The sequence below is a fragment of the Anopheles arabiensis genome, chromosome 2, assembly GCF_016920715.1.
Source record: "Anopheles arabiensis isolate DONGOLA chromosome 2, AaraD3, whole genome shotgun sequence".
In the NCBI taxonomy this organism is placed as follows: Eukaryota; Metazoa; Arthropoda; class Insecta; order Diptera; family Culicidae; genus Anopheles; species Anopheles arabiensis.
The window spans coordinates 53,547,469-53,572,896 of record NC_053517.1 but is presented as its reverse complement, the minus strand read 5'-3'; the positions used below and the strand labels follow the sequence as shown (position 1 = coordinate 53,572,896).

The 25,428-nt window shown below is 45.6% G+C and overlaps 1 protein-coding gene across 1 annotated transcript; it reads right to left on the bottom strand.

The window, feature by feature from the left end:
- Positions 1–145: 145 nt before the first annotated feature.
- LOC120896096 (spectrin beta chain, non-erythrocytic 1) lies at positions 146–25,428 on the bottom strand. The gene is given in 15 exon segments (XM_040299950.1): positions 146–1,326; positions 2,163–2,732; positions 3,185–3,334; positions 3,418–3,649; positions 3,742–3,978; positions 4,057–6,123; positions 6,125–9,898; positions 9,977–10,091; positions 10,761–10,906; positions 10,969–13,845; positions 13,847–16,153; positions 16,594–16,710; positions 21,600–21,767; positions 23,529–23,701; positions 25,208–25,428. Coding segments are annotated over 15 exon segments (13,269 nt in total). The 5' UTR covers positions 25,245–25,428; the 3' UTR covers positions 146–1,027.

Below are 25,428 nucleotides of genomic sequence, written 5' to 3'. Positions count from 1 at the left end.
AGAATCTTCAGAGATTTCTTTTGAGATTCGTTTCGAGATTCGAATCACACCTCACGATTCATCAGATTCAGATCGATAAGACTGAATCTTTGCGAAAGATTCACGAAGCACAACACTAAGTGAGGAGATGGAAAGACAAGGTAAATAAATATTAAGAATTGTTAGCTTTTTATTTTAATATTTATTCCATTTTACATTCGACTCGCCCGCACATAGGATCGATCTGCTAAAACATACATTCATCATCTATCGACTCTAAAAACTTGATCAAACAATAGTGGCTACATGCTAAATACGTACCTTTTCTACGCGTATTATACGTCTAGAAACTAGTGCCATTTTGTTTAAAGACTGTTCGCTAACATTCTGCTGCAGTAAGACGTGCAAATATAACAACAGAGCTACAGATTACTAACTAATCCATTAGAATACGATTGATAGCGCTGCCAATGTTTCCTTTTTTTCGTGTTATTTTTTTTCTTGTTTTCCCTTATCTCTTCCCTTTAAACCTAAATTGGATGCTTTGCCTGTTAGCTGCACACAAACCTTCACATCTTAGTTCACTAAAAAACACATACACGATCTAATGAAGGGACTAAATGAACCGCAGCATGAACAAACAAGCAGATAAGAGCGGTGCGCTGCCGAGAAGCGAAAAGTTTACGATAAAATACAGGTTTATATATATAAATGATGCACTTTTGCTCATTGCCCATTCAAATATAACGGATAACTAATATGAAACGGTTATTTTCTAACACACGGCGCGCGCGACACTTTGCAATAAAGGGCATATAAAAACAAAACAAAACCTACATACTACATACGGCAAATGTGTGTGCTTTTATGTATGTACCATTTGTGGCAAATATAAATGAAGTTCCTTCTTGGTGTACACAATAATGAAGGGGGGCTTTTCCTTCCTACTTGGCTAAATAACGGGGGAAGAAACCCGAAACCACTTTTAAAACATTTTTAACGTCTGATTTCTGATTTCTGCTCTACCTTTTCCCTCTCCATCCTTCTTCTAACTCGAGTTTTTCGACTTCTTTTTGGAAAATATTCTAAAAACTCCCTTCTTATCTTTGCCGCTTCCCTCCTTGCCACCCTTAATGAAGCTAGCTTCACTTTCGCTAGAGCTTTCGGCCGAATGGTGCCGTCCGCCAGTGCCGCTGCCGGAAACGAGTAGACCAAAGTCCTGACCCATCGAGGTGCTGCTGCCGCCACCGCTCGTGCTGCTGCCAGTACCAGTGTTGTTGTTGTTGTTGTTGCTTGCGGGAGGCAGCGAGGTCGGTCGCGTAGAGTCGAATCTAGTCTGACCCCAGCCTGTACGGAAGTGGGGAAAAGAATGTGTGAATCAGATGGGTTGACAAACATAGAACGAAATAATGAACTGAAGTCCACCACCGAGCAGAACTGCCAAAGACCTAATGATAGTATCGGTTATCGTTTCGAATATATTGGATGGAAGTCGACCAGCTGCTACAGATTGGTTCAAATCCCCATAGTCAAGACTTCTGCTATCCCGGATTCCGGGACAATCGTTGTATTCCCTAAGTTTATACCCTAACAAATGGTAAGCTACATTAAATCGAACAAACAAATAAAAAAGGTTCTTCTTAAAACGGGTTTTCTTATAGACCGGCGATGAAACATCATTAGAATTGAATGGAAAAAGAAGCTTAATTCAGTTTTAATTGCACACATGAATCAAGGGCTGAGTTAGAAATTTAAAACACGCTCATGATCATGATCACCAACACACTCCGCAAACTCCGTTCGAGAAATCGTTGGAATACAATTGTTGAACCAATTTTTAAGTCGAGTTTTTGAAACTTGATACTGGAATAATATATAAACTAGTCGGAAAAATACACCGTATCGAAATCGAATGTGTTAAATGTTCAACTAAAGACAACCACGCTTTGGAATCAAACCAAAATAGTATCCCACTAGTTAGAATACGTCCGAACAATTAGAACGAGAGACACCAGGTTAGCAATTAGGATTGAGACTGTTTACAACCAAAGAACTCACAACAAGCAACCAAGACCGAACATAAGTAGAGTAGTAGTAGGGAGGGATTGGGGTTAGAACATTGTTAGAAACAAATTAGCCAAGTAGGAAGGATCAGTTGGATCGTTATGCATTTGCTGCAGTACCGGTGCTGAAGCCGTCCAGGTTGATACTGTTGCCAAAGGTGTTGCTGCTGTTGCTATTCATATTCATATGAGGTGGTGGCTGTGGTGGCGGTGCCATGTTTCCTTGCACATGATGATGCGGATAGTTGTGATGATGGCCATGTTTGCCACCGTTGCCATTGTTGTGATACACCGGATGGTCACTGTTTGTACTGCCGCCGGATCCATTGCCGGTCGTCGGTTGCGTAGGCACCATTGGATGATGCCACGTCGTACGGGAGGTCCCATTGTTTCCGACCGACGCAGTCGACGGTACACGTTGGGGCGAGGAATTGCTTCCACCATGCTGTTGTTGTTGTTCCCGTCGAATGAACTGATCAATCTGTTGCTTTTGATGTGGTTGCTGCTGTGAATGAGGATGGAAGGTTGATGTCCCCGTAGATGATGGCGTTTGGTAGTGTTGTTGTTGCTGTTGCTGTTGCTGCTGCTGCTGCTGGTGCTGCATCGAATGCTGATAACCTGACGGTGGCTTTAGCGGTGTAAACGTGCTCAGCGGTGGCGATGTTGCTGGGAGAGGTGGAACTGAATATTCTACAGCACCAAGAACGCCATTCGATGTAGGGGAATGGGGGATGATATTGGTTTCGTTTTTTCCAAGGATTGGGACAAACATACACGGTTGGGGTTTTTTTGTGGCGGGAAAGGGGTAAGACACATACATTAGCAACATATAACATACAATTGACACATAGTGCACTTTCTGCCCATTTACTTTAATTTAAAGAGAGCGTGTATAAGCATGAAATTGAAAGAAATTTTGTGTGGTCTTCGTGGAACGAACCTAAGAACCCCGAAATTTTGCTGCACGCGCGAACAAATCAACATATAATGTAAACATTTTGCTAGCTATAAGATACCGCACGTAGACTGTAACTGTACGCTAACAATATCTCTTGCGACAAAGATCAAACTAGATAGTTTACTGCAACTTTTATGCGGCTCCCTTCTTCCCTTTACGAAGGATTACATGCTACTCCACCTACCTGACGTGCGTATTTCACTGTTGCGCAGCCACACATCCTCGCCAGGCACGTTACCATTTTGCGATCCAGCTTGAGGAGGCTTGTTGGGCATCGCTCCCGGTTGTAATGAATAAGGTCGATTTACACCGGTAAGGTTGGCATTATCGTAATCTGAAATGTACGTAACAAACGAATACATTATACACGGTTCGATTGTTCGCTGCAAGAGTGACATTTTCATTAAAGCTACTCACCACTTCCGTTCGGACTACTGGTAGTGCCTGCCTTGGAACGCATCTGCACTGAACCGTTATTGTTCAACACATTGTCCGTACTGGATTGGCGTTGCGGAACCGGCGGAGGCATACCACGCGGTGGGATCGGTGGCTTATCGGCTAATCCAAACACTTCCGGCACGGCTGGCCCTGGTGATGTTGGTGAAGGCAGATTGCTATACTGTTGTTGGCCGGAAGATAAACGTTGATGCTAAAGCGAGAAAGAGCAATTAGATTCGTCCCCACAGATTCCAGTCCACAAATAGGAACCAAGAGCGCCCAGCGCCGCCGTTCGTTATCTACCTGTAGCTCCTGCTCGCGTAATTCTTTCTGTTTCTGCAAAAAGTTGGTCTGCGGTGTGTGGAAGCTACCGTTACTACCCGATCCTGATTTGGCACTGTTTAGCGAAGTCCGTGAATCCCGACGCTGACTATCCGGCGATGACGTGCGTGAGCTTATCGACGACGCAGCATCACTTCGATCGGGCGTTGGGGATTGAGCGGAGCTGATCGACTTCATGTCCGGCGCACTGTTGTTTTGCTACAATAGAAGAAGGGAAACAAAGTATGAATAAGATTCATCAAACAATAAAATCAAATATGCTCAACACCACCGTACCTTCATCGACTCGTCGTAGCTCAGGAGTTGCAGGTTTGGTGGCAGGGCAGCATGGAAGGCCAGCTTGTTCACCCATTCACTCAGCGATTCCTTCGAGTTGGTCATGAACAGGAACTCCGAACCATCGAGCAACACCAGCCGGAACACGTTCTTCTTCTTGGTATAGTTTTCCGCCCGCTCGCATTTGGCGTTCAGTATGTTGACGGGGGCAGTGGCCGCCTTTTGCATCGCAAAGTCTTCCCCATCCTTGAAGAAGCACAGCAGCTGACCGCACAGCACGGTGTAGAACGGTTTCCACGAACGTACCGGAGCTTTCTTGCCACCGGATTGCAGTTCGTGCTTACGTTCCAGCATTCCCTGTATCTCTACCGGCGGCAGAAGCGAAGCGTCCGACTCGGATCCTGGCCCACCGGCCCGCTGATTCTTGCGGAAACTCTGCGCACGCCGGCGTGTCGTGAACGAGGGTGCACGCTTGACCGGTTTCAGGCCCATCTTCATGCTCTCTGCCCGCTTGATATTGCTATCTGAGCCACGTCGCAAGCGCTCCTGAAGCATCGTTGCGAACGAGTTCGATTTCTGCACCGGACTGGTTTGGTCTGCACCGCTCACATTGCCGGCAGTCATACCGCCGCTAATGTTCATCATGCCGCCCGACGCAGACGAGTCTTTGCGATCAGTCATCACACTGGCTCCGACAGGCGACAAAGGACCAGACGGACTACTGACCATGCCCGAAACCGGACCGAGCCCGTCGTTGTAGCCATTGATCGAGATCGGTTCCCGACGACGCCGTTCTTCCGTGATCCTTTGTACCTCCTTCTGCTTAAGAGCTTCATGGCGTTCGCGCTCGATTCGTTCCTTCTCGGCGATGCGGGCCGCCTGTTCTGCTTCGAGCTGCTTCTTAAACTTCTGCTCGAGCAGTGTGATGCGTTTCAATGCCAACACTTTCTCCTCCTGAGCGGCAACTGTTTTCTCGAAATCTTCGTGCTTTCGTAGCAAATCCTCAACCTGTGCGATTGAGTCTCCCAGCTTCGATTCTTTCAGTTGCATTTGACGACTAATGATCCAGCTTTCCATGTCTTCCGCCTCTTTTAGGAATCGCTGCGTATCCAAATTAAGCTCGTACATCTCCAAACGTTGCACGATCGTATTGTCGAGCAAGCGTTTGCGCTGCTCCAGAACGGCAATCTTGTCCTGCACTTCGTTGGCCAGGAAGTGCTTGTCTTGGATCAATTTCCGCCCAGTACGGTTAAACACTTCGAACGCTTCCTTTCGAGCGTCCACTTCGGTTCGATGCTCCTTGATCTTACCGATCAGTGCCTCTGCACCGGCAACATCCTTAGCCAGATCCGGTGCGGTGATCTTCGCCAGCATCTCATTGATCCAAGCCATCAAATCGCGATACTCATCAAAGTAGGCCTGCAATTGCTCGGCCTGCGTAAGCTTCTCCTTACGCTGAACTGTTCGGTCTTTCAGCTCGGACCACACCTCGATCGTTTCGTCACGCTTCACCTCAATATGTTCCTTTGCGTCGGGATACGTGTCCGCGAGCTTTTGGGCTTCATTTACAACCGACTCCAGCTGCTCCTTGATCGCGCCCAATTCCGCCTCGAAAGCTTCGTGTGTACGTACGAGCGATTGTATCGTCTCCAGATCGTGGCCATAATCCTCCGACAGCACGGACGATATCTTCTCGTTGATCCAAGCGATCGTCTCGTCAGCAGTTCTATCAAACACGTGTACCTGTCGGGCGCCGGCCAACGCTTCCTGGCGGGCCACCACCAGATCTTTCAGCTCCTCCCACAGCTGCTTAGTTTCATCGCGTTTCGCCTTGATTGTGTCGCGGTTGGGATTGCCCTCGCTCAGCAGTGCTTCACCCTTGGCTACACAGGCCGTCAAACGTGACTCATTCGCGTTCAGGTTCGATACAAAGGATTCAAACTGTGCCGTCAGTTGCTCGACGTGTTCTACATCCGTACCGTACTCCTCGGAACCGGCCGTAGTCATCTGGACTTCGATCCACTCCTGCAGATCATCGATCTCACGCACAAACTCGTACAGCTTCTTTCATTTCGGCCAACTTCTTTTCGCGCTCCGCTGCCAACCGGTTCAGCTCCTGGAACTGGTACTGAATTTTATCGTTTTTGCTCTTGATCTTCTCACTATCGAAGTGTCCACGAGCTTGCAGACCACTGGCAAGGGTTTCAATTTTCTCCACCGTCGGCTTGAACGCACCCAGTTCACGCTGAAGCCCATCCAGCTTCTTCTGCAACGAGGCTACGGAATCTTCGTCCTTGCCATAGTCCTGCGATGAAATGATTGGTTTCTTCTCGCGCAACCAAAACTCTGCCTCGTTTGCTTCCGCGTAAAACTGTTGGCTCTCCACAGCGTCCAACAGTCGCAGCCGCCGGACGTTGGTCAGATGGCGCAGGTTTACCAGCTTGCTCTGCAGTTGACCACACTGTCGCTCGATTTGCTCCACGGCGTAGTGATTGTCACGGATCATCTGTTGCCCACGCTGCACCAGGGCCGATATGATTGGTTCCTGAATCAAGATCTCCGCCTCAAGGGCCTGATGCTTCTTCTGCAGGCTCTGTACCGCGGTTAGGCTGCTACCCAGATCCTTCGATGCTGCCTGCGGTTCTTTCTCGTTCAGCCAAAGCAGCTCATCTTCGGCATCGCGCAGGAACTGGTGCAACTGAAGCGAGTCTTCCAAATTGTCCCGGCGTATTGTGGTAGGTTCGTGCAGCGAATGGAAGCGTTTAATCGTGACCATCGCACTCTCGTGCAGTTCGTCCTTCAAGAAGTGGTCAGAAGACAGCATCTTGGCGTCCGTTGCCTTGATCTGTTCGCATGTATCCGCATGGTGGGCAACGTCGGCCTCGAGCATGTCGTGCTTCTTCAGCAGATTGTGCACGGATGCCAAGTCGCGGCCATAATCTTCGGAAGACAATTGCGCCTCCACCTCATCCATCCAGTTGTTGAAATCTTCCAGACTGCGCTGGAACAACAACGCTTCATACGCCTCCGCCAGACGCTCTTTCTTCTCGCGAGACGCTTCGCGCAGCTTCTGCCACTCGTTCTCGACTATATCCAGCTGCTCCTGTACCAAGCTGCTAGCGTAGTGTTCGGCGTTAATCAAAGACTCGCCTTCCTCAATAACGGCCGTCACACGGCCGGAATTGGCAAGGAGCTCCGCGTCGAAAGCGGCATGCTTCTGAATTTTGCTCTGCAAATTGCTCGGCTCCCGATAGTTCTCATCTAGCGCGATTTGCATCTTCTGATTGGTCCATTTTTCAACCTCGTACAGCGATCGCAGGAATTGCTGTAGCTGCAGACTTTCCTGCAGCTTTTGCTTCCGCATTTCTGCCGACGCAAGTAGTTTGTCCTTGCGGCTGACCACTGCATACAGTCGCTGCTTGATCACGTCCGCTTCGAATGGACTTTCGGCCAAAATTTCCTCCGCAAATCGCTCCAATTCGCCGATGCGGTTTGAGTGTAGCAGCTTTTCAAACGCTTCATGCTTCTTGATCAGTGCCTCCACCGCTGTGAACGACTCGCCAAGATCATCATTGTTCAAGAACGCTTCTTTGTTGGTTAACCACTCCACGATCTGGTCGGCCTGCTCTTTGAACAGCTGCAGCTGGTGGGCCTCCTTCAGACCACGGAAACGGCCCTTCCACGAATCGTGCAGATGTTTGTTCAGATCTTCCAAATTGCGCAACGCCTTTTCCACATGGTCATTGCGCACTGAAGATTCGCGGTTCTCTGCCACCAAACGCTCGCCGTGTTCTTGCAAGTCCCGGAAAACGAGATCTCGTCCATCGATTTCCGCCTTGCGCTCGTGATGTAGCTGAATCTGTGCCTCGCAATCTGCGATAGTGGCTGGGTTGCTGGCCGAGTCCATGCGCTTAATCATTTCATTAGCCCACAGCTCCAGTTCTTTCACGTTTGCGGTGAACTTGTGCGCTGTGTATCCTTGCTTTAGCATTTCAGCGCGCTTCACACTAGCGTTCTGGAGCTCATTCCACTGTTTTCTAAGCTCGTCCAGTTTCTCCACGATGTTGATTGCGTTGTCCGGATACTTGTCGGCCAGTGCCGCAGCGCTCGTTTCATGTTCGCGAATCTTTTGCTCCACCGCCGTCATGTCTCGTTCGATAGCTTCCTGCTTACGTTTCAGCGCTTCGACAGCGATGAGATCGCGCCCGGTATCGTCTACGCTCATTGCAAGCATCTTCTCAGCAATGCGTTCAGCTGTATCGTCCACGTCTCGATTGAATACGTGTATTTCATACGCTCCGGCAAGCAGATCGCGATAACGACTCAGTGCACCTTGCAGCGACTTCCATTTGTTGTTAAAGTTTTCTCTGCGTTGTTGCACATTCTTTCCTTCGACTTTGTCCTGGCTAACCAACTTATCCGCCAGCTGGTTGATATTCTTGATGCGCTGATCATCCACGCGCATGTCACTATCCACGTCGTCCAGCTTCCGTCGCAAGGCATTGCAATGCTCCAAATCGCGTCCCGTTTCACCGGCATGGATCATCATTTCCTTGTCGCGGATCCAAGCCTCGAGTTTATCCAGCTGTGTATTGAACTCCAAAATATCTTGGGCCTCCTTCAATCCGCGGCTTCTGGAGGCCAGCTCGTTCAAAAGCACGTTCCAAGATTGCATCAACTTCACCAACTCATCCTGGATCTCTCCAGCGCATTCGTGCTTTTTGGCGATCAACTTCTCACCCTTGTCACGCACCTCCCGGATTCGGCCCTCATTGGCGTTTACTTCCGCATCGAATGCCTGCAGTTTCTTTAGCTTTTTCACCTTATCCTCCATGTTGCTGGCACCGGCGTAGCTGTGGGCATCCGCTTCAAGCTTCTTTTGCTTTTCGTTGATCCATGCTCCAGCCTCAGCACAGTCGCGAATGAATTGCGCATAGAGCAATGCATTTGCCAGCTTCTGGCGGCGCAATGCGCACAAGTCTTTCACCTTTTGGCGCCGTTCCACGATCTCCCGCAAGCGTCGACGAATGTTCTCGCTGTCGTAGTGATTCTGTTCGACTAGCTTACGACCGTGCTCCTGCAGTATCGCAACCTTTTCATCCTGTGTTTGGATCAGCTTCTCGAATGCTTCATGCCGCTTAACCTGATCCTGCACTACCTCGACCGTTTGCCCAAAGTCTGAGCTGGATAATGTAGCTTCCTGGCCGCTGGAAATATTGTCGATAACCTTCGCATCCCGCATGAAGCAGAACAGGTCGATCTTTTGTTCAAGCAAGATTTTCTTCTTGTTGTACGCGGAATGCAGCTTTGCTCGCTCGTCCAGCAGGGCGGAACATTTTTCTTCTACCTCCGTCGCCGCGTAATGGCCTGTTTGAACCATGGAATCGCTGAGCTCATTCAACTCGCGGAACGTTTGCTCACGGGCCTCGATTTCGCCGTATATGGCGTCGTGCTGAATCTTCAAAGCAGTCGCCCCTGCGGCATCGCTCACATGTTCTTCAGCTTGCAGCGCCGCTCGTAAGTTGGTTGCCCACGACATCAGATCGCGTACCTGCGTTAGGAAGTGCTGCAGATCGCAGCTTGCGTGCAGTTGATCATTGCGCAGAGCCGACTTCTCTTTCAGCACATTCCAGTACTGGATTACATTTTCCTGCTCAGCCGCTATGGCCTTTGCGTTGTCGCCAGGATATTTCGTTTGCAGACGCAATGAGTCGTCCACCAACACCTGCAGCTGAGCTTCGAGAGGCACTAGCTCGTTTTCAAATGCTTCATGTTTGCGGGCAAGCGCCAGAGCAGAGTTCAAATCTTTTCCCAATTCACTGGATAGAGCAGCATTCTTATCCTGCGAAAAGACAATCAATCATACCAACTAGTTTATGACAATGTTTTTCAAATGCGCATCGCATTGTAGGCAACTTACCTGAATACGGAACAAAGCTTCGGCTGCATCACGATGGAATCTGTGAATTTCGCCAGCAGCGTGAAGTTTCTTTTCACGAGCGTCCAGCTGCTCAAGGAGATGTTGCCAAGCATTGCTGTGAAGATGTCGGGATAATCATTAGTTTAATGAAGCCACACACAGTTGTGCCACAGTTAGACACCACATCATTTCTATCTATGAAAGCATTGTATCGAAAATCTAGAATTGTCGTTAATTATGGACACAGATATTTCCGTTTAGACACAAAAATACATATAGTTTAAAGCTTTAAGTTGAAATGCATACATATTAGCTGTCTTAGAGAGTACGTACAAATGAAAATGCAAGCAGAACTACAAATTTTCGAGATTGAAGATGAATGAACATGGATTTACTAGAGATATTCATCACACACACACACACACACACACACGTTAGCACAACGATTTATTAGCACACAATAACAGAGAACGATAGGAAATTCACTCATTTACCGTAAGTTGTCATACATATCGACGACATCCAACTGTGCTTCGGAAAAAGATCTTTACGAGATGGCACATTTTTGTTATTGTTTTTTTTTTCATTTCAAATAGAAGAAACGAAAGGATATACAGTGAGAGAAGCGCAGTAGAAGAGAGGGCATGCACGAAAAGAAACACGTATACCGGAAGAGGGAATAAATACAAGGAGAGAATATTTTTGTGAGTTAGTTTTTGTACTGTACAGGCCAAATTAAGGGTTTTTTTTAAAGACACTAACCATTCTAATGCATCTAACTTACCTTAAGAGTTCTTGCCGTTTTTCAATTTCCGAAACATACGGACTATCTCCACCGATCAGCTTTTTTGCAAAGTTTTCACATTGATTGAATCGCTCCGCTCCAACTTCGATGCGATGTTTCAGGTCGTCGAACTTGTTTTGAAGAATCTACGATACAACAATAGTTAAACATCGTTGGCTGCAATGCCAACCACAACTACTAAACTTACCAGCAAGTGTTCATAATCATGACCATAATCCTCCGAATTGACTGCCTGTTCTTGCTCCTTAATCCACTGTTCCAGCTCGGCAGACTCAACGAAGTACTCGTGTCGATACAGACTTTCCATCAAGCGCAGCTGCCGCTGGCCGGCAAGCCGCTGCAACGATTTAAGCATCTTCTCGATCAACTGTTGTTTGGCTGCAATGACTTTGCTGTCGGGATGTTTCGCCGCGATCATTGCCGATGCTGTGTGACCCATCTCGGACACGATACCGGAGTAGGTGTCCAACTCTAGTTCAATAACCTTGTGCTTGGTTAGCAACTTGGTAGCAGAGTCTCGATCACGGCCGTAATCCGACGAACGTAGCACATTGTTGCGTTCTCCCAGCCATGTTTCAATTTCACCCGCGTCGGACAAATACTGTTGCGCCTTAAGCGAGAGTTCCAGCTTACGCGACCGTTCCGCAGACTGTTCTTGAAGATCGGCCCAGGCTTTCTCAAGCGAGTTGCACAGTTCTTTCACTTTAGCCCTCTCCGGATGGTTCTGGTTGATCAGGTTTTCAGCCGATGTTAATGTTTTGTTAATCATCGGCTGATGTCCCTCGATTTCCGCTTCCAGCTTTTTGTGCTTCTTTGAAAGACTCTGCGCTTGGTGAAGATTTTGGCCGATTACCTCTGATTTCGCGGCCGGAAGGTGCTCATTGATCCATTGAAGCTCCGTGTCCAGCTCGAACACAAATTTGTGGAAACGTAGACTTTCGTCCAGCGCATCGCGACGTTGACGCGCCGGTGTCTTTAGTCCAGCGAACTGAGCTTGTAGCTTTTTAGTCTCATTCTGAATGTTGTTGGCATCGAAGTGGCCCTCGTGCGCCATCTCCTCTCCAGTTGTGACCAGCTCCGCTACCTTCTGCTCCCAAAGCGCAATGTCATTTTCCAACACTTGATGCTTGTTCATCAGCTCTTTGCAGCTACGCAAATCGTTGCCCACCTGCTTGCTCTGAAGTGCATGATCCAGCTCCTCGAACTTACTCTTCGAGTCTTCAATATAGCGATTATGTTCCCGCTGCAGTGCAGCCTGTTCTAGTCGCCTTCCCTTGTCCAAGGATGTCGCCACCAGGTCCTTCCAGTTCTGGTTGATGGCCGCAAGCGTTTCGCTCACCTCACTCGCTCGGTTGTTTGTCTTGATCAACGACTCACCCTCCTTGTTGACCATACGCAACTGACCCTCGTTCGCTCGCAGCTCTCGCTCGAAGGCCTTGTGCTTCTGCAATTTACGCGGCAGGTTGGAAAGGTCCTTGTAGCTTTCATCGCTTGCAATTTTCGTCTTGTCCGCCAGCCACCTATTCAAATCGTCCACATCTGACGAGAACTTCTGGAAATCTTTCGATGCTTGCAGTGCATTTCGCCTCTTCTGGGCGAGCTCCTTTACGCGTTCCCGGCGAGCCAGTACCTGACCTCGTCGGTCATCGATGTACGTCGCGTTGTAGTGATTGTTGCGAATCAACCGATCGGCACCTTCGGAGAAGTTCTTCAAAATCTTGTCCTGTGCTCCGAGAGAGTTCTCAAAATCAATGTGTCGCTTCATTATAGCTTCCACATCGTCTAACGAGTTACCCAAATCATCGTATTCTAGATAAGCCTCGTGACTCTTGGTAGTTGCATCGATTTTGTCTGCCTCACGGTTAAAGATTTGCAGCTCGATGCATTGTTGTAGCTTCTTCTCCTTCGCCAACCAGGCACCATGCAAGCGCTGACGCTCTGCCTCCAGTTTGGCTATCTTGTTTGCCATTTCATGATCTTCTGTCAAGCCAGGATTGCGCTCAATAATCTGCTGACCAAGTTTGGCAAGCTGTACAAACTCATCATCATGAGCGTTAATATCCTCGCCCAAATCTTTGTGCTTTTTTAGCAACTTTTCTGCCGTCTCGACATCCCGTGCAGTTTCTTCGGCGGCCAATTGGTTGTTACATTCCGCAATCCAGTTCAGCAGCGCCTTCGTGCTGTTGTTGAAAATTTGCTGTCCGACGGCATTCTCCAGCCGTGACCGTCGTTCTTTCGCCTTTTCTTGCACCTTTTGCCACAGGTTCTGAATATCGCGTTGCTTTTCGCTGACGTTGTCGCGCTCCGAAGGGTACGAATTTTTCACGGTATTGCCGAGCAGGTTCACTCGACTTACCTTCTCCTTCACTGGAGCCAACTCGCGTTCAAGATTTTCATGACGACGCTGCAGCGCTTGTACGGTCTTCAGATCTGGGCCAACCTCTGCCGTATCGAGCTGCGTCATCTTTTCGTTCATCCAATCGATCGCTTCTTCGCACGTGCGATAGAACAATTCCACGCTGGATGCTCCCTCGAGACTTTTCTCCTTCTGTCCCTTCAGGTAGTTTAGATGTTCCCACATCTGGTGGATCTGTCGCTGACGAGCTTTCACCTTGTCCAGCTGCGAGTGACCCTGGCGCACGAAATCTTCCACGTCCGAATCGATCGCTTCGACGCGCTTGGAAGACGCGGAAAGATCATTTACAAATGTTTCAAACTGGCGTCTCGCGGTCTCCACACTACCCTTCGGATCGTCGGTACGAAGCATTTTTTCCTTATCCTTTATCCATTTTTCGAAATCATCACATTCGCGATAGAAACGGAACAGACAGATCGAGTCCTCGAGCAAAGCGCGACGTCTTTCAGCTAGATCCTGCAGCTGATCGTACGTACCGTTGATATGCTTTTGGCGCTTATCAACGCTATCGTTACTATCGACAGCCGACGATTCGTCACCTTTTGCGCGACGTTTTACGAGCGGCTTCATCTGACTAACCTTTGCCGGTCGCACACGCTTCACCTGTATCACCTCCTTTACCAGGATAGTTTTCTTCACCTTCTGCATCACCTTTTACCTTTTCTGCTTTGCGTACCAGACAGGGAACGGGCCGTGGTTCGATTTCCTTCACATAATTTGCCGGCACAAATCCTTCCGTACCGTCAAGCTTGCGAACGTTCCACCAATCAACGTTGTTTTTGTTTTGCAGAATCATTACGTCCCCTTTGGCCACTTTCATGTTTTGACCGTCGAAGCGATACAAAGCTTGAACGTGCGGAAGCAACTTGTTCTCTGTCACTGTGCGATGCTCTAGCCGCTCTACAGGCTCATCTTCCCACACCTCCTTCGGGACCAAACGCGTCTCATTGACCCACTCTTCTTGTTCCATTTCTTGCACAGGTTCCGGTTCGGCCGACAAGTCAAGCGTGCAAATTCCTGCCTTGATCAGCTTTTCCGCCTGCTGATTCAAATTCAAAATGTCGCCCGAGTAAGCGTTCAGCTCTCCTTGCAGGTCCCGATGACGCTGCAGCAGTGCTTGGGCCGAAGGTTCATCTACGCCAAAGTCATCCGAAGCAACCAATGCCATTTTTTCATTCAACCACGAATCTGCTTCATTCGCGTCGGCATAGTACTGGTAAGCTTCAGCAGCGTCCTCGAGCTGTCGCTTCCGCAAGTCCACCAGATCTTCCAGTGCTTTCCAGTGCTCCTGGAGCGAATCAATCTTTCCTTGCACATCCGACATACGTGAATGTTTATCCACTATCAGCTTCTTTCCTGCTTCGGTGATCTGATTGGATTTTGGTTTTCGTACTTTCATCTCATCTTCCAGCGCTTTATGCTTCTGCTGAAGTGACATGACAGCTCGCAGATCCTTTGCCGTGATGCCTGCCTTACATATGCGCTGCTTATCCACCAACCAACCTTCCTCGTTCTCGTGATCCTCCACGAACTGGTAAAAATCGCGGGCTTCATCCAAACGTGCACGCCGAGCTGCGCTCATTGCCAAAAGTTCCTCATACAACTTGGCCAATTCGGCTAGCTTTGCGTCCAGCTGACTCGTATCTTTGTAATCTCCCCTTTTGAACGCTTCACCCTGCCGCACATAGCGACGCTGCGTCTCTCCAAGCGTTGTGACCTGTAGCTCAAGCAAGGAGTGAGCCTGCAGAAGTTCTTCCACCCCCAACAGGTGCGGCCCTACATCCTCTGAGGCAAACTGTGCTTGAAGTGCCTTTATGGTTGTCATCGTTGCGTCGATCTCCCGCAACAAATTCATCAAAGAACTCATCTGCGACAGCTTCAGCTTATGATTTTCCAGCAGCTCTAGCAACTCTTTCCACTTCGTGATGACTTCCAGCTCGCGCTTCTTCACACGATCCTTACCGTGATAGTTCTCTTGGTGCAGTTCGTTGCACATATCGGTCAGATCATTGAACCGATCGGCACGAGCCAGGATATCGGCCGAGATGGCTTCGTGCTTTTTCACGGTGGCATCCACTTGCCGCAAGGCAGGGCCGTAACGAGGATCCGTCAGCACCTGTATCATCTCGTTCAGATATCCTTCACGCAGGACGGACTTTTTCTCAAACTTGAAGTTTAGCTGCTCCAGCTTCTCTTGTCGCAAAAGTTCGTCACGCAGTGCGACTTCCCTGTTATGTTCCGCATTTTCCAGACGCTGCCATGCTTTCTCGATATCGTTTATCATCTTACCATCCTGCGGGGTATAGTGCGGTTGATTCAGCGATTTAAGAAGCGTATTCACATGAAAGTAAAGGGCCTCGATCTCACTGCGCTCCTTGTACTTGGGTGGCTTTTCTACCGTACGGTACTCCTTGAACGCAAGCAGCTCACCCTGAATGCCCTCGACAGAGTTGGGGAAGTTGCGCTTCTCCAACTCCACCGTCTTGGCCCGTATCCAGCTCAGCAGGTTCGTTATCAAGTGCTCGAACTGCATTTTCTTTTTGTCCGCATCCATCAGTTTGTTGACAATGTTTGCAATACGCTTTCCGCCCTTTTGTTCGCTCTTCATCCGGGCGAACGTATGATAGTATGAGGCAACGTACGTGAGGATCGATTTTTCGTCCGGTCTGGCTGTGTCGATATCTTCGGCGTCCAGCAGCTGCGGAATACCAAGCTCCCGCTCCGCAACATCAAACGCATGGTTGAGATTTTCAATGTTCCGTCCGGGCATGAGGCTGTTGTAATCGAACAAATCAGGCCGATGTGAGTGAATAAGTGCATTGAAGCCGAGACCCGAACGCCACGAGTTGGTAAAATCGGTAATGTGCACATGTTGGTATCCATGGGTTTTTCGCTGGCACCACAGCAATAATGCATCTTTGGCGGATTTCTTTTCCGATGACTCGTTTTCTTCGTCCTGCAAAACGACATTAGAAAAAATAAAAATCATTACCTGCCGTTGACAAGAGGCGTAAAGGATCAGGTGGATGGATCAGGATCAGGACAATGCCTGCGACAGACCGATCGGCTTATAGATCAGATTTATTTTTGCAACGACACATATAAGCTGAGGTATGAATACGACACACATTTTGTAAGTAGTAGACACTCATCTCAAAACAAGCACCGTTTAAATATTCCCTGCCTCATATAAATACTAACCGTACACACAACCGAGCAACAATCTATAATCTTGTCTAAGCACACGAAATGATCGTTTTAGTGCGATTACATTCGTGAACCTGGACGGTGATGATAGCTACTAATAAATTACTGATTTTATTAACATAATGCAACTTTATCGCTCAATGTTCATAGAGAAGCCCCAGTTTTCTGTTTTACATAACACACACTTACCACGTCGATTTCGATCTCCTGAATCTGGAAACGAAGAATGATCGTCCAAATCAGGCCGAGAATAAGGCGGGGATTATGGTCTACGATGTCTTCCGCACCGATCGATTCCAGGCGAACCTACAAGCGAGAGGAATGTGAGAAGAAAGAACCGATGATTAACGTAACTCTGCAAGACAATCGACGGGGTTAATGGCGCCATTTCTCATAACGGCCGATACTCGTTCGGTCTCCCGAATTGATCGTTCAGTCAAATGAACCTGTGGAGGATACACAAAACTTACTAATAAAAAACTAATCAACTCTACTCTCTTTTCCTACAGGTTTCGACTACGCGTTTCGATCAAATTCTTTTAACTAATCTAAACTAAAGCGAGGAAAAAATTTGCTCAATGTCCGATACACACACCCCAACCGAAAAGAAACTCAAGCAGCAGGGTTTGCGTTGTGTTTTTTTTTCATCAAATTTGTGGTTGTTAACTGTTCACTGAAGGTGATGTTGCGCGGTTAGCCTAATTGAATTAGCTTCATTCTTCTGGCGGTAGGAAAAACCCGTTCGACTGCTGTTCGTCGACTCGGATCCGTCCTATACCGCAGGTTTTGGTCTGCTGCTGGCTTCAACGAAGCTAATTTATCGCATACATCACCTGTTCGCATGCTTCTTCGCTCTTTGCTGAGCGCTCTTTAATTGAAAACGCTGCAAGCTAGCCGTCGACGAGAAAAGTAGCATCGCAAGCAAAGAAGCACTACTTGAACTCAACGAACCGAAAACCCAAAATGTTGCTGACTCTCACTCTATACGGGCAACAGAGGTATCGGTGAGAACTGAATGCTAATCATTCTTCATCTCACTGGAAGTATCTTGAGATACATTCCTAACAACTAGCGTGTGAAACAAATAGATTGTTGTATAACCACCAACGGGAATAGATTTGCTTTGGAAACATGTTGTATCAATTGTTTATTGATTTTAAAGTTAGCAGTTTTTTTATTCTTAATTCTTGCTTGTTTGTTACTATTTTGAAAAAAAACTCGTTTTTTCTCAGTGGTATACTACGATTGTAACAACGGATATAATTTTATACGGTACAGACATTTTGCACTACACAAAAGCAAGACATTGTTATATTGTACTGAATATCTGTATATTTTTACAAAATATCATGACCCACATTTAACAAAAAGAAATCATGATTTCATCGTTTTTACACCTCAACTCTCGGACAATCCAACCACCGTTGGATTAAAACAAAAGCCCGTTTGCTATTCCACATTACTGTATACTTTTTTGTCTGTTTTTGACTGCATAGCGCACATTCATAAACGTGCTTCAGTTAACGCACATGGGGCCGAGATTGTCTGCGCACAAAAGTATCCATGGCCTGTGCCGAATCACTAATTCAATTTGGAATGGATAAAATGCAAATCGCACTCAGCGAGAAAGCGTTTGACAACAATATCCCCGTTGCAAAACACAGACACTACTACCACCACTAAAACACAATGACTGTGCCGCCGCCCGTACAAAATCCACAACTAACACACGTCTAACCGAACCAAAGTCCATACGGAGGAAGGTAAGTAATGGCTTTCGTCAAGTGCGGAAGCGATGCATTAAGGCGATTTTGGCGGAATTGGCGGAAACTTGAGTAGTAAAATGGCAAGTCGCTTAAAAATGGTTGCGTTTAAGAAGGGGTTTGTTTGCGGGTACTTTTCTTTTCTTGTTTGCTTTTGACTACTTAGTATCACTATAAACAACAGAGTTCACGTGCAACACTTTCCTATCACTCGGAAAGGGAAAACTACGTGACCATAATTGCATTAGTCGTTTGGGTCACACATTACAAACCAAACGTTGATCCATCAACAAAGATTAAGACATTGTGCAAGAGCAAGACAGTCGAAATGTTGCCTCATTTGACAACACATGACTATCGCACAATTCACACTGTACTTTTGATAATAATGATGTACGGATAGTTTTATCCTTTTTATGGCTTTATTTTTTACGCAAAATCATAACTTTACCTCTGTTTGAATGAAGAGTAAGGTAGAGTTCCGCATTCCGCTGCCGAAAGAGGAAAGTAACCGATCGCTTAGCTTAAGCAGCACCGTTCACGCATTGCATAGCGAACATTTGAATGAAATGGTGTTGAGCTATCACTTTGGTTAATCAGTGGCTCACTGTAAGTCGCACTCATACTTGGTTCCGACCGAAAGGGGTCTTCCAATTTCGCTAGGTGTATCAAGTGCATCGCATCGTAGAAATAAGTACATAAACACAACACTGTTGTGCTCTAGTCAATTGTGTTAGGCTTGATCGGTTTCTTTCTGCTATCTGTGTTGCCGGATAGCCTCAAAATAGCAGCCTAGTAGAGAAATGAAAGTTGGCATTTGAGGGCTGTTCGCACATAGAATAAGACAGTTATTTTCAATTGAATCAGCTACTTTTCGCTACAACACGGTCTTGAAAGTGAAATCAACTTGACCACTCACCAAAGTCACGTCACGCATCAACGATACTCACGGATAATACACCGGACGTAAAGGAAAACGGAAAATTAATAGTGTTGAGGTCAGTGCTTTGCTGTTTAGTACAAACTGCAAACTAGCTAGTACTCTAAAAATAGTTTTTTAATTCATTTCGCAACTAATTAAAAATCACATTTCATTGGTTCCGTTATTTCCTGCGCTAATCCGGTAGAGAGACAACAAACCACTGCAAATATTATCCATGCAATATCACACACTATGTCATACTATCTAATACATTATTCAACAGCTGTGAATAAGCCAGCCGTTGTGCATGGGCGTAAAACGGAACCTCACTATAGCTTCGGAACGTGATCTATCGCCAATAAACGTGGGTAAGCGATTGTGTTAAAACCACTTTAGCATTCATAACTTGATCTCGATTGTGATAGAGTGAAATTCATCGACCAGGACCAATCCACCTACTACACCCTTCAGCGTTTGTTTCGCGTTTCGTCGTTCCCTTACTGTCACGGAAGGGATTTTCCAATAATAATAAAAAACGTGACCCTCGTTTTGCATAGCACGGTAAGCGTTTTACATTGTCTCTCAGTCATTGTAAGGCACAGAATAGTACAAAAATCGTGCAACCGATCTACTGTGCGGTTACTTGATTTCATAGCTGTTTAGTTGTTAAGTCTTAAACTGATTGAGGCTAGTCTAGTAATGATTTTTTAAATGAGGTGAAAAAAGATGATTTAGAAAAAAGCAACAAGTAACAACGAAAATAATTGAATAATTTTCATCATTCAATCATCATATCATTTAGATATATTTTTAACCTTTTTGACACAATACATGTACTACATATAACAGTCACCTATCAATCGTATACAACCAGCGGTCCCAATCCGACACGCGAAAGGATTTGACTGATTTTGAAAGATGGGAAAAAACGATTCGTACACAAATTACTGAAGATATTTTAGTATACCATATTATACCATCGTACTTTTTCAACTTTAATTAAAGTACTATGGAATGACGGACCGTTCAGTATGTTCGAACTCGAGGTCAATATCCCCGTGACTTTTGCATGAAAAAATATGCCATTTTCGGCTGGCTGTAGAAAAAAACTAGGAAAAGATAACTTCTTTACATTTACATCTGTTAAAAGGGAATTATTTAAGCTTTCTTGCACAAATAAATTCAAGACTTTGCGAATTGCCTTTAGTTAGTTATAATGAATTTTCACAATGGTTTACGAAGACATGCATGATTTAAGTTCTACGCATGCGAAATGTTATGATTAATTTTTTTGTATATTAAAAAAAAAAATAGTTTTTTAAACTAAATAATTAGTAGGTATTATCGATTTTGAACCATGCTTGGATGAACCAATTATAAGAAAACAGCAATAATACCAATCACATTGCTTGATATCATTAATCAATTATTTTGTTTCCAAAATTTTATAATGTTATAATTTAAGCACAATAATATAAAAAAAAACCGCATTCTTCTTTACCGGCCCGCTGCTTTAGATCATTTACTAAATTTGGCCCTTTGCCTCAAAAGTTTGCCGACCGCTGGTATACAAACATCCAACAAACGAGCATTTGTTTACATTTTATCAGGCTGAATAAAATTGATTGGTTTTATATGGGATGTTGTCAAAATAGTCGTCAAATGGTAATTTCCGTATACAAAATAAACTTTCCGTCATAGTAAATCATCCCCAATATTACATACAATGCATCAAATGCTCATGTCTAATGGGCACCTAATCCTTAAAGCTACACATCGTAAAACAATCCAAGTGAAACACGATTATCTCTGTTTTGTTTACATCTACTACAAAATAAAGCATACAGCAGTGTACGATAGTCCTATGACAATACATTTTTCCATGACGTGTTTTTGGTTGAGGCGGGTCTTGGATTTTTTTGCCATGACGAATTCATCGATACAATCACAATCGATTCAACGATTGGCGTATTATTTCGCCAATGCATTGTACTTCCAGAAAAGAGTGATTCGTGCGCGGTTAATCTATCCTATAAAGCCATTGCCTAGGTCAAGGCTGAGTAATTCTGGTAGCCAGTGATCAACCACACCACTGTGGTCGTGTTGATGTTTACACCTCAAATTGGCTACTGACCGACGACGCGCACGCGTTTCTTACATCACCGTAGGGTGTTACAAGGCAATTGTTAAACTGAATATTCGGTAGCTCGCAATAGGTGTGAAATTAATCATTTTAAATCATTGTTTGGAAACCCACCGGCATAATTTAACCACGGTTAACTATTGGCTTGTAAACCATATTGCTATTGTATATGACCTAAATGTTCACTGACCCGTTGCAGTGGCTATAAACATGTTGTTTGAAATTGCTAAGGATGGTGATTTTTTGAAACTCATTTTAACGTACAACAGTGCTCACCAGACAGTTTCAACAGATAACCATAAATTATACAATTATTATTTGCGATGTTTTGTAACACCTGATAATGGAAAAGCTCTTTGCCACTTACCTTCGTGTGCAGAAAGGCCAAGCTTTTGTTAACATTCTCTATTTTATGTACACGCATGCGGCCACTGTTTGGCTTGCCCAGCTTCTCACCGGAGATGATTTCCAGCAGCTTCAGAAGCTTTATACCGTCTGCCAGATCGATGAACAGGTCGTCGACCTCCATCTTGGCCTGTGAAACAAAGGTGTGTAAAAGAAAACGAAAAGGGTATTAATTAAGCTCCAATCAAGCAGAACACTAAACGAAACAAACTACTAAATAAAACCACTGTTTGCTAACGCATTCCTAACGCTGATGCTAGCGAATCTTGAAATCTTTGATTAACTTTGCATCACTAACTTGTGGCATTAGTTCATGAATGAAAGAATGTAATAAATCGGACCTGGTTTAAGGCAGCAACAAACACTAAAATGAACGGAATATAACAGCGTATAAAATGGTTTTGAATATTTCGAATTAGGCTAAACAACGCTAAAACCAACGCGCCTGAACAACATACGACTTTCACCATTAACAAAATTTGCTCGTGATTTATGATCTCCAAAGACATAAACCAATACGAGAAACGCCGATTCAAAAACAACAGTCGGTAGTACACAAAAGGCGTTCGAAAAAGATCTGTTCAGCCTCCCGCTGGCGATAATTTGTTTCGTCACCGTCGAAAACTGCGGACCAATAAATTGCACCCAAGAAGCATGGAAGGCGTGATTCTGATTTTCGTTCCTCATTAGCAACACTCCACGGGATGCGAATGCGAGTGTGGCGGGCTCTCGCAACCGGAACTGAACCAGGGAGTGTAATAGGTTTCGCGCAGGGAAACGAGGAACGACGCACCGTCCGTTATTCATTAGCATGGGCCGATTTGGAGTTGAATGTAGAACACGCATTCGCACCATTTTGCGGCCGTTGTTAGCCTATTTCATTTCCCTTTTGCTTCACGGTGGACTGCGCGCTCCGCGAGAGGAGGCTTAGCAGCATGACTCACTGTTGCTAGAGGAAGCCGGCTTTGGAGAGGCACATGTTTTTATTTTTGAAGTGGTCAGCTCCTATAACCTCAACCATTGCCACCCCTCTCATGGCTGCTCTGCACACGCCTACGCAACTTTTTTGTCTCTCTGAGAAGGATTTATTTTACGGCCCCGATGCCGTAAGTGCAGCTTTACCAGCAGCAGTAAACACCAACAACACCCAAGCGCTCGTAACACTAGAATGTCACACTGTGAGGCACATTCAAAGTCAAGTGTTACAGGCGTCGGACATAACAATGGTAATAAAAAAGTACAATTACACTTTTTACCCAAACGGTTGAGCATTCGCACAGTGTGGCCCACTAACCCACACGGGAGCAGTGGGAGTAGCAGCATGTTGTCGCCTTCCGAGATCTGACCCATTTGTTGCTTTTAGCTCGTGGCTTTCGTGCCGGCATTGAGTTTACCCCGTCCGGTTGCTGCTTCCAGCTGTCCCCTTTCTGATACATTTAATAAACAAACAATGACGCATTCGTGAGAAAACGCGCCCATGCCTGGGAAGGGCTGCAGCAGAAGTTGCAATTAGCGATTCAAGCATAGCGAAATCGCGTGAAGCTCGGTAAGAAAATAGGTGAAATGAAACTGCATTTGCTTTACCTCTAACCTAGTTGTGTATTCATGAGAGAATGCATACTCCAGCATACTTCTACTGCTATCTATTCTGATCGAAATCGGTTTCGGTTTCTATAATGGATACACGGGGCGGTCCCGTGGTACAGTCGTCAACTTGAACGACTCAATACCATGCCCGTCATGGGTTCGAGCCTGAAATTGACCGGTCGTCCCCCCGTTGCAAGGATTGACTTATATGTGGCTGCGTAATAATAATATTCTCCAACATCCGAAGGTTCATTCAATGAAGATTGACAAAATCTATTATTCTAATCTTGTACTATACACTTACCTTCACCAGAAACGAGTTCATCCATTTTGTAAACGTTTTCTTCTGGATATGCAAACGCTCCTCCTGTAGCGTTTTGATACGCTCATTTTCAAACTTGTGAATGCCCTCCCGTTGAGTCATGTTGGTGCGCTGTTGTACCTGGAACGCATAGCCGCCTGGTTCATAATAGGAACCTAGAATCAAAATCAAGAAAAAGAGAGAAAATAAGTATAAAAAATGCTTAATATCTTGTGATATCAAGAGTAAACAGTATGTAATCATTTTCTTCATAGATAAGGCAAGAGCTTCCTCTCTTGACTACATTTGGCTGCATATTAATAAATATTTTAAGCGTAACCTTCACTTACAAGGTGGTCTATTTGCCGATTTTGCAAACCTCATAGTTTAATCTCGCGTACCAAGCAAACAGCATAGTACCTCTACTTATCGCCAATGTTTGCCTTTACACAATCACGGCGGGCCACCATCAACGACGGCATCAGTAGCATTTGCCGACCATAGAACACTGGCCCAATTGAACTTCAAACGCTTTAAAACGCCGCTAAATCGCTAGCTCTGGCTCCTATGCAAAGTGCGCGATGAAAATCTAGATTTTCTAGATGGTAAGGCGTAGTACTAAACAGCTGTGACCATCACGCGGATCGTGACATTCATGGCGTAGTAAGCGAAGCAGAGCAACAGTTGTTATCATCTAAAGTTATTTCGAGATAAGCAGTAACTTGCTGTTATCGTTGGTCACGATTGGACCGGTGACCAGTGTTTCTGTGCACCCTCGAAGCGTTCACTCAGAAGGGCATCATACATGGCTGAAATAATTCTGTAACAATATGTGTGGTTTTGGCAGTGTGCAGTTTGCATTTCTGTATCAAAGGTTGGTCCGCGCAATTCTGTAGACAAACACTCGGCGCAAAACCGATAAAATGGTAGGATCTGCTTTGCAATAATCAATTCCTGATAAAGAAGCGACATTCCACTTTCGCTCGTCTTTTTCACAGATCCCCTTTATCACACACAGTGGAATTTGGTTTAGTATTCTACCAAAGCGATTTGCCTTGCGGCTGTGCCTACATAAAAATGCCTAATCTTTCTTGCTCATATCTTAAATATCCCGTACAATGCATTCCTGCCCTGGTAGCATTCAAACGCTAAACGCAATTACGCGTTCATGGTACGCTTATATCATACCAAACAGATAACGACTAGAAAAATATACACCCAACCCATTTGACCACGCCAGTACTTGGTCAATGTCACTAGCTCGCCCATCGGAGTGTTTTTCACATTGAAAGGTAGGGCTACCTATTATCACATTCCACGTATCCAGGGCCACATCATGTATTTCAACAAAATTTGTTCTCCACTATACACTCAGGTTACAGCAACATCTTCCGCTAGAAATTGCGATAACGGTAATTGAGTCATCTTATGAAGATCCTCACAAGAAACGTGATGTCACTTGCGTTGCACGAGTCGAGATCATTCTTTCGTGATTCATGAGTTTTTACACAGTTATTAAGGATATTTAGTATGCATTGCATGCTTTGAAATTAAGTAACGTTCATGAGATTTTAATTTTACAGTAAATGTAAAATCTATCAGCCACTGGTCCACTCATCACACTTCCTCAAAAAAAAAAAATCTTCAATTCCATCATTACTCCTTATTTCCATTCCACTTACCGGATCTCCTATAAGCTGTATACTCGTATCTGGACATGGTGTATACAACCCTTTTGTGAGTTTTTTATAACTGAACCCACCAAACGTCTCTTAGCACAATTCTTATGGCGTCACTTTTGGACACAAATATTCTGATACTCAGGTCTTAAATTTGCACCGTCTTGATTGCGCCTGTTCAGGCGAGTTCTCTTGCTTGCTCGAAAAACACACCACGACTGAGT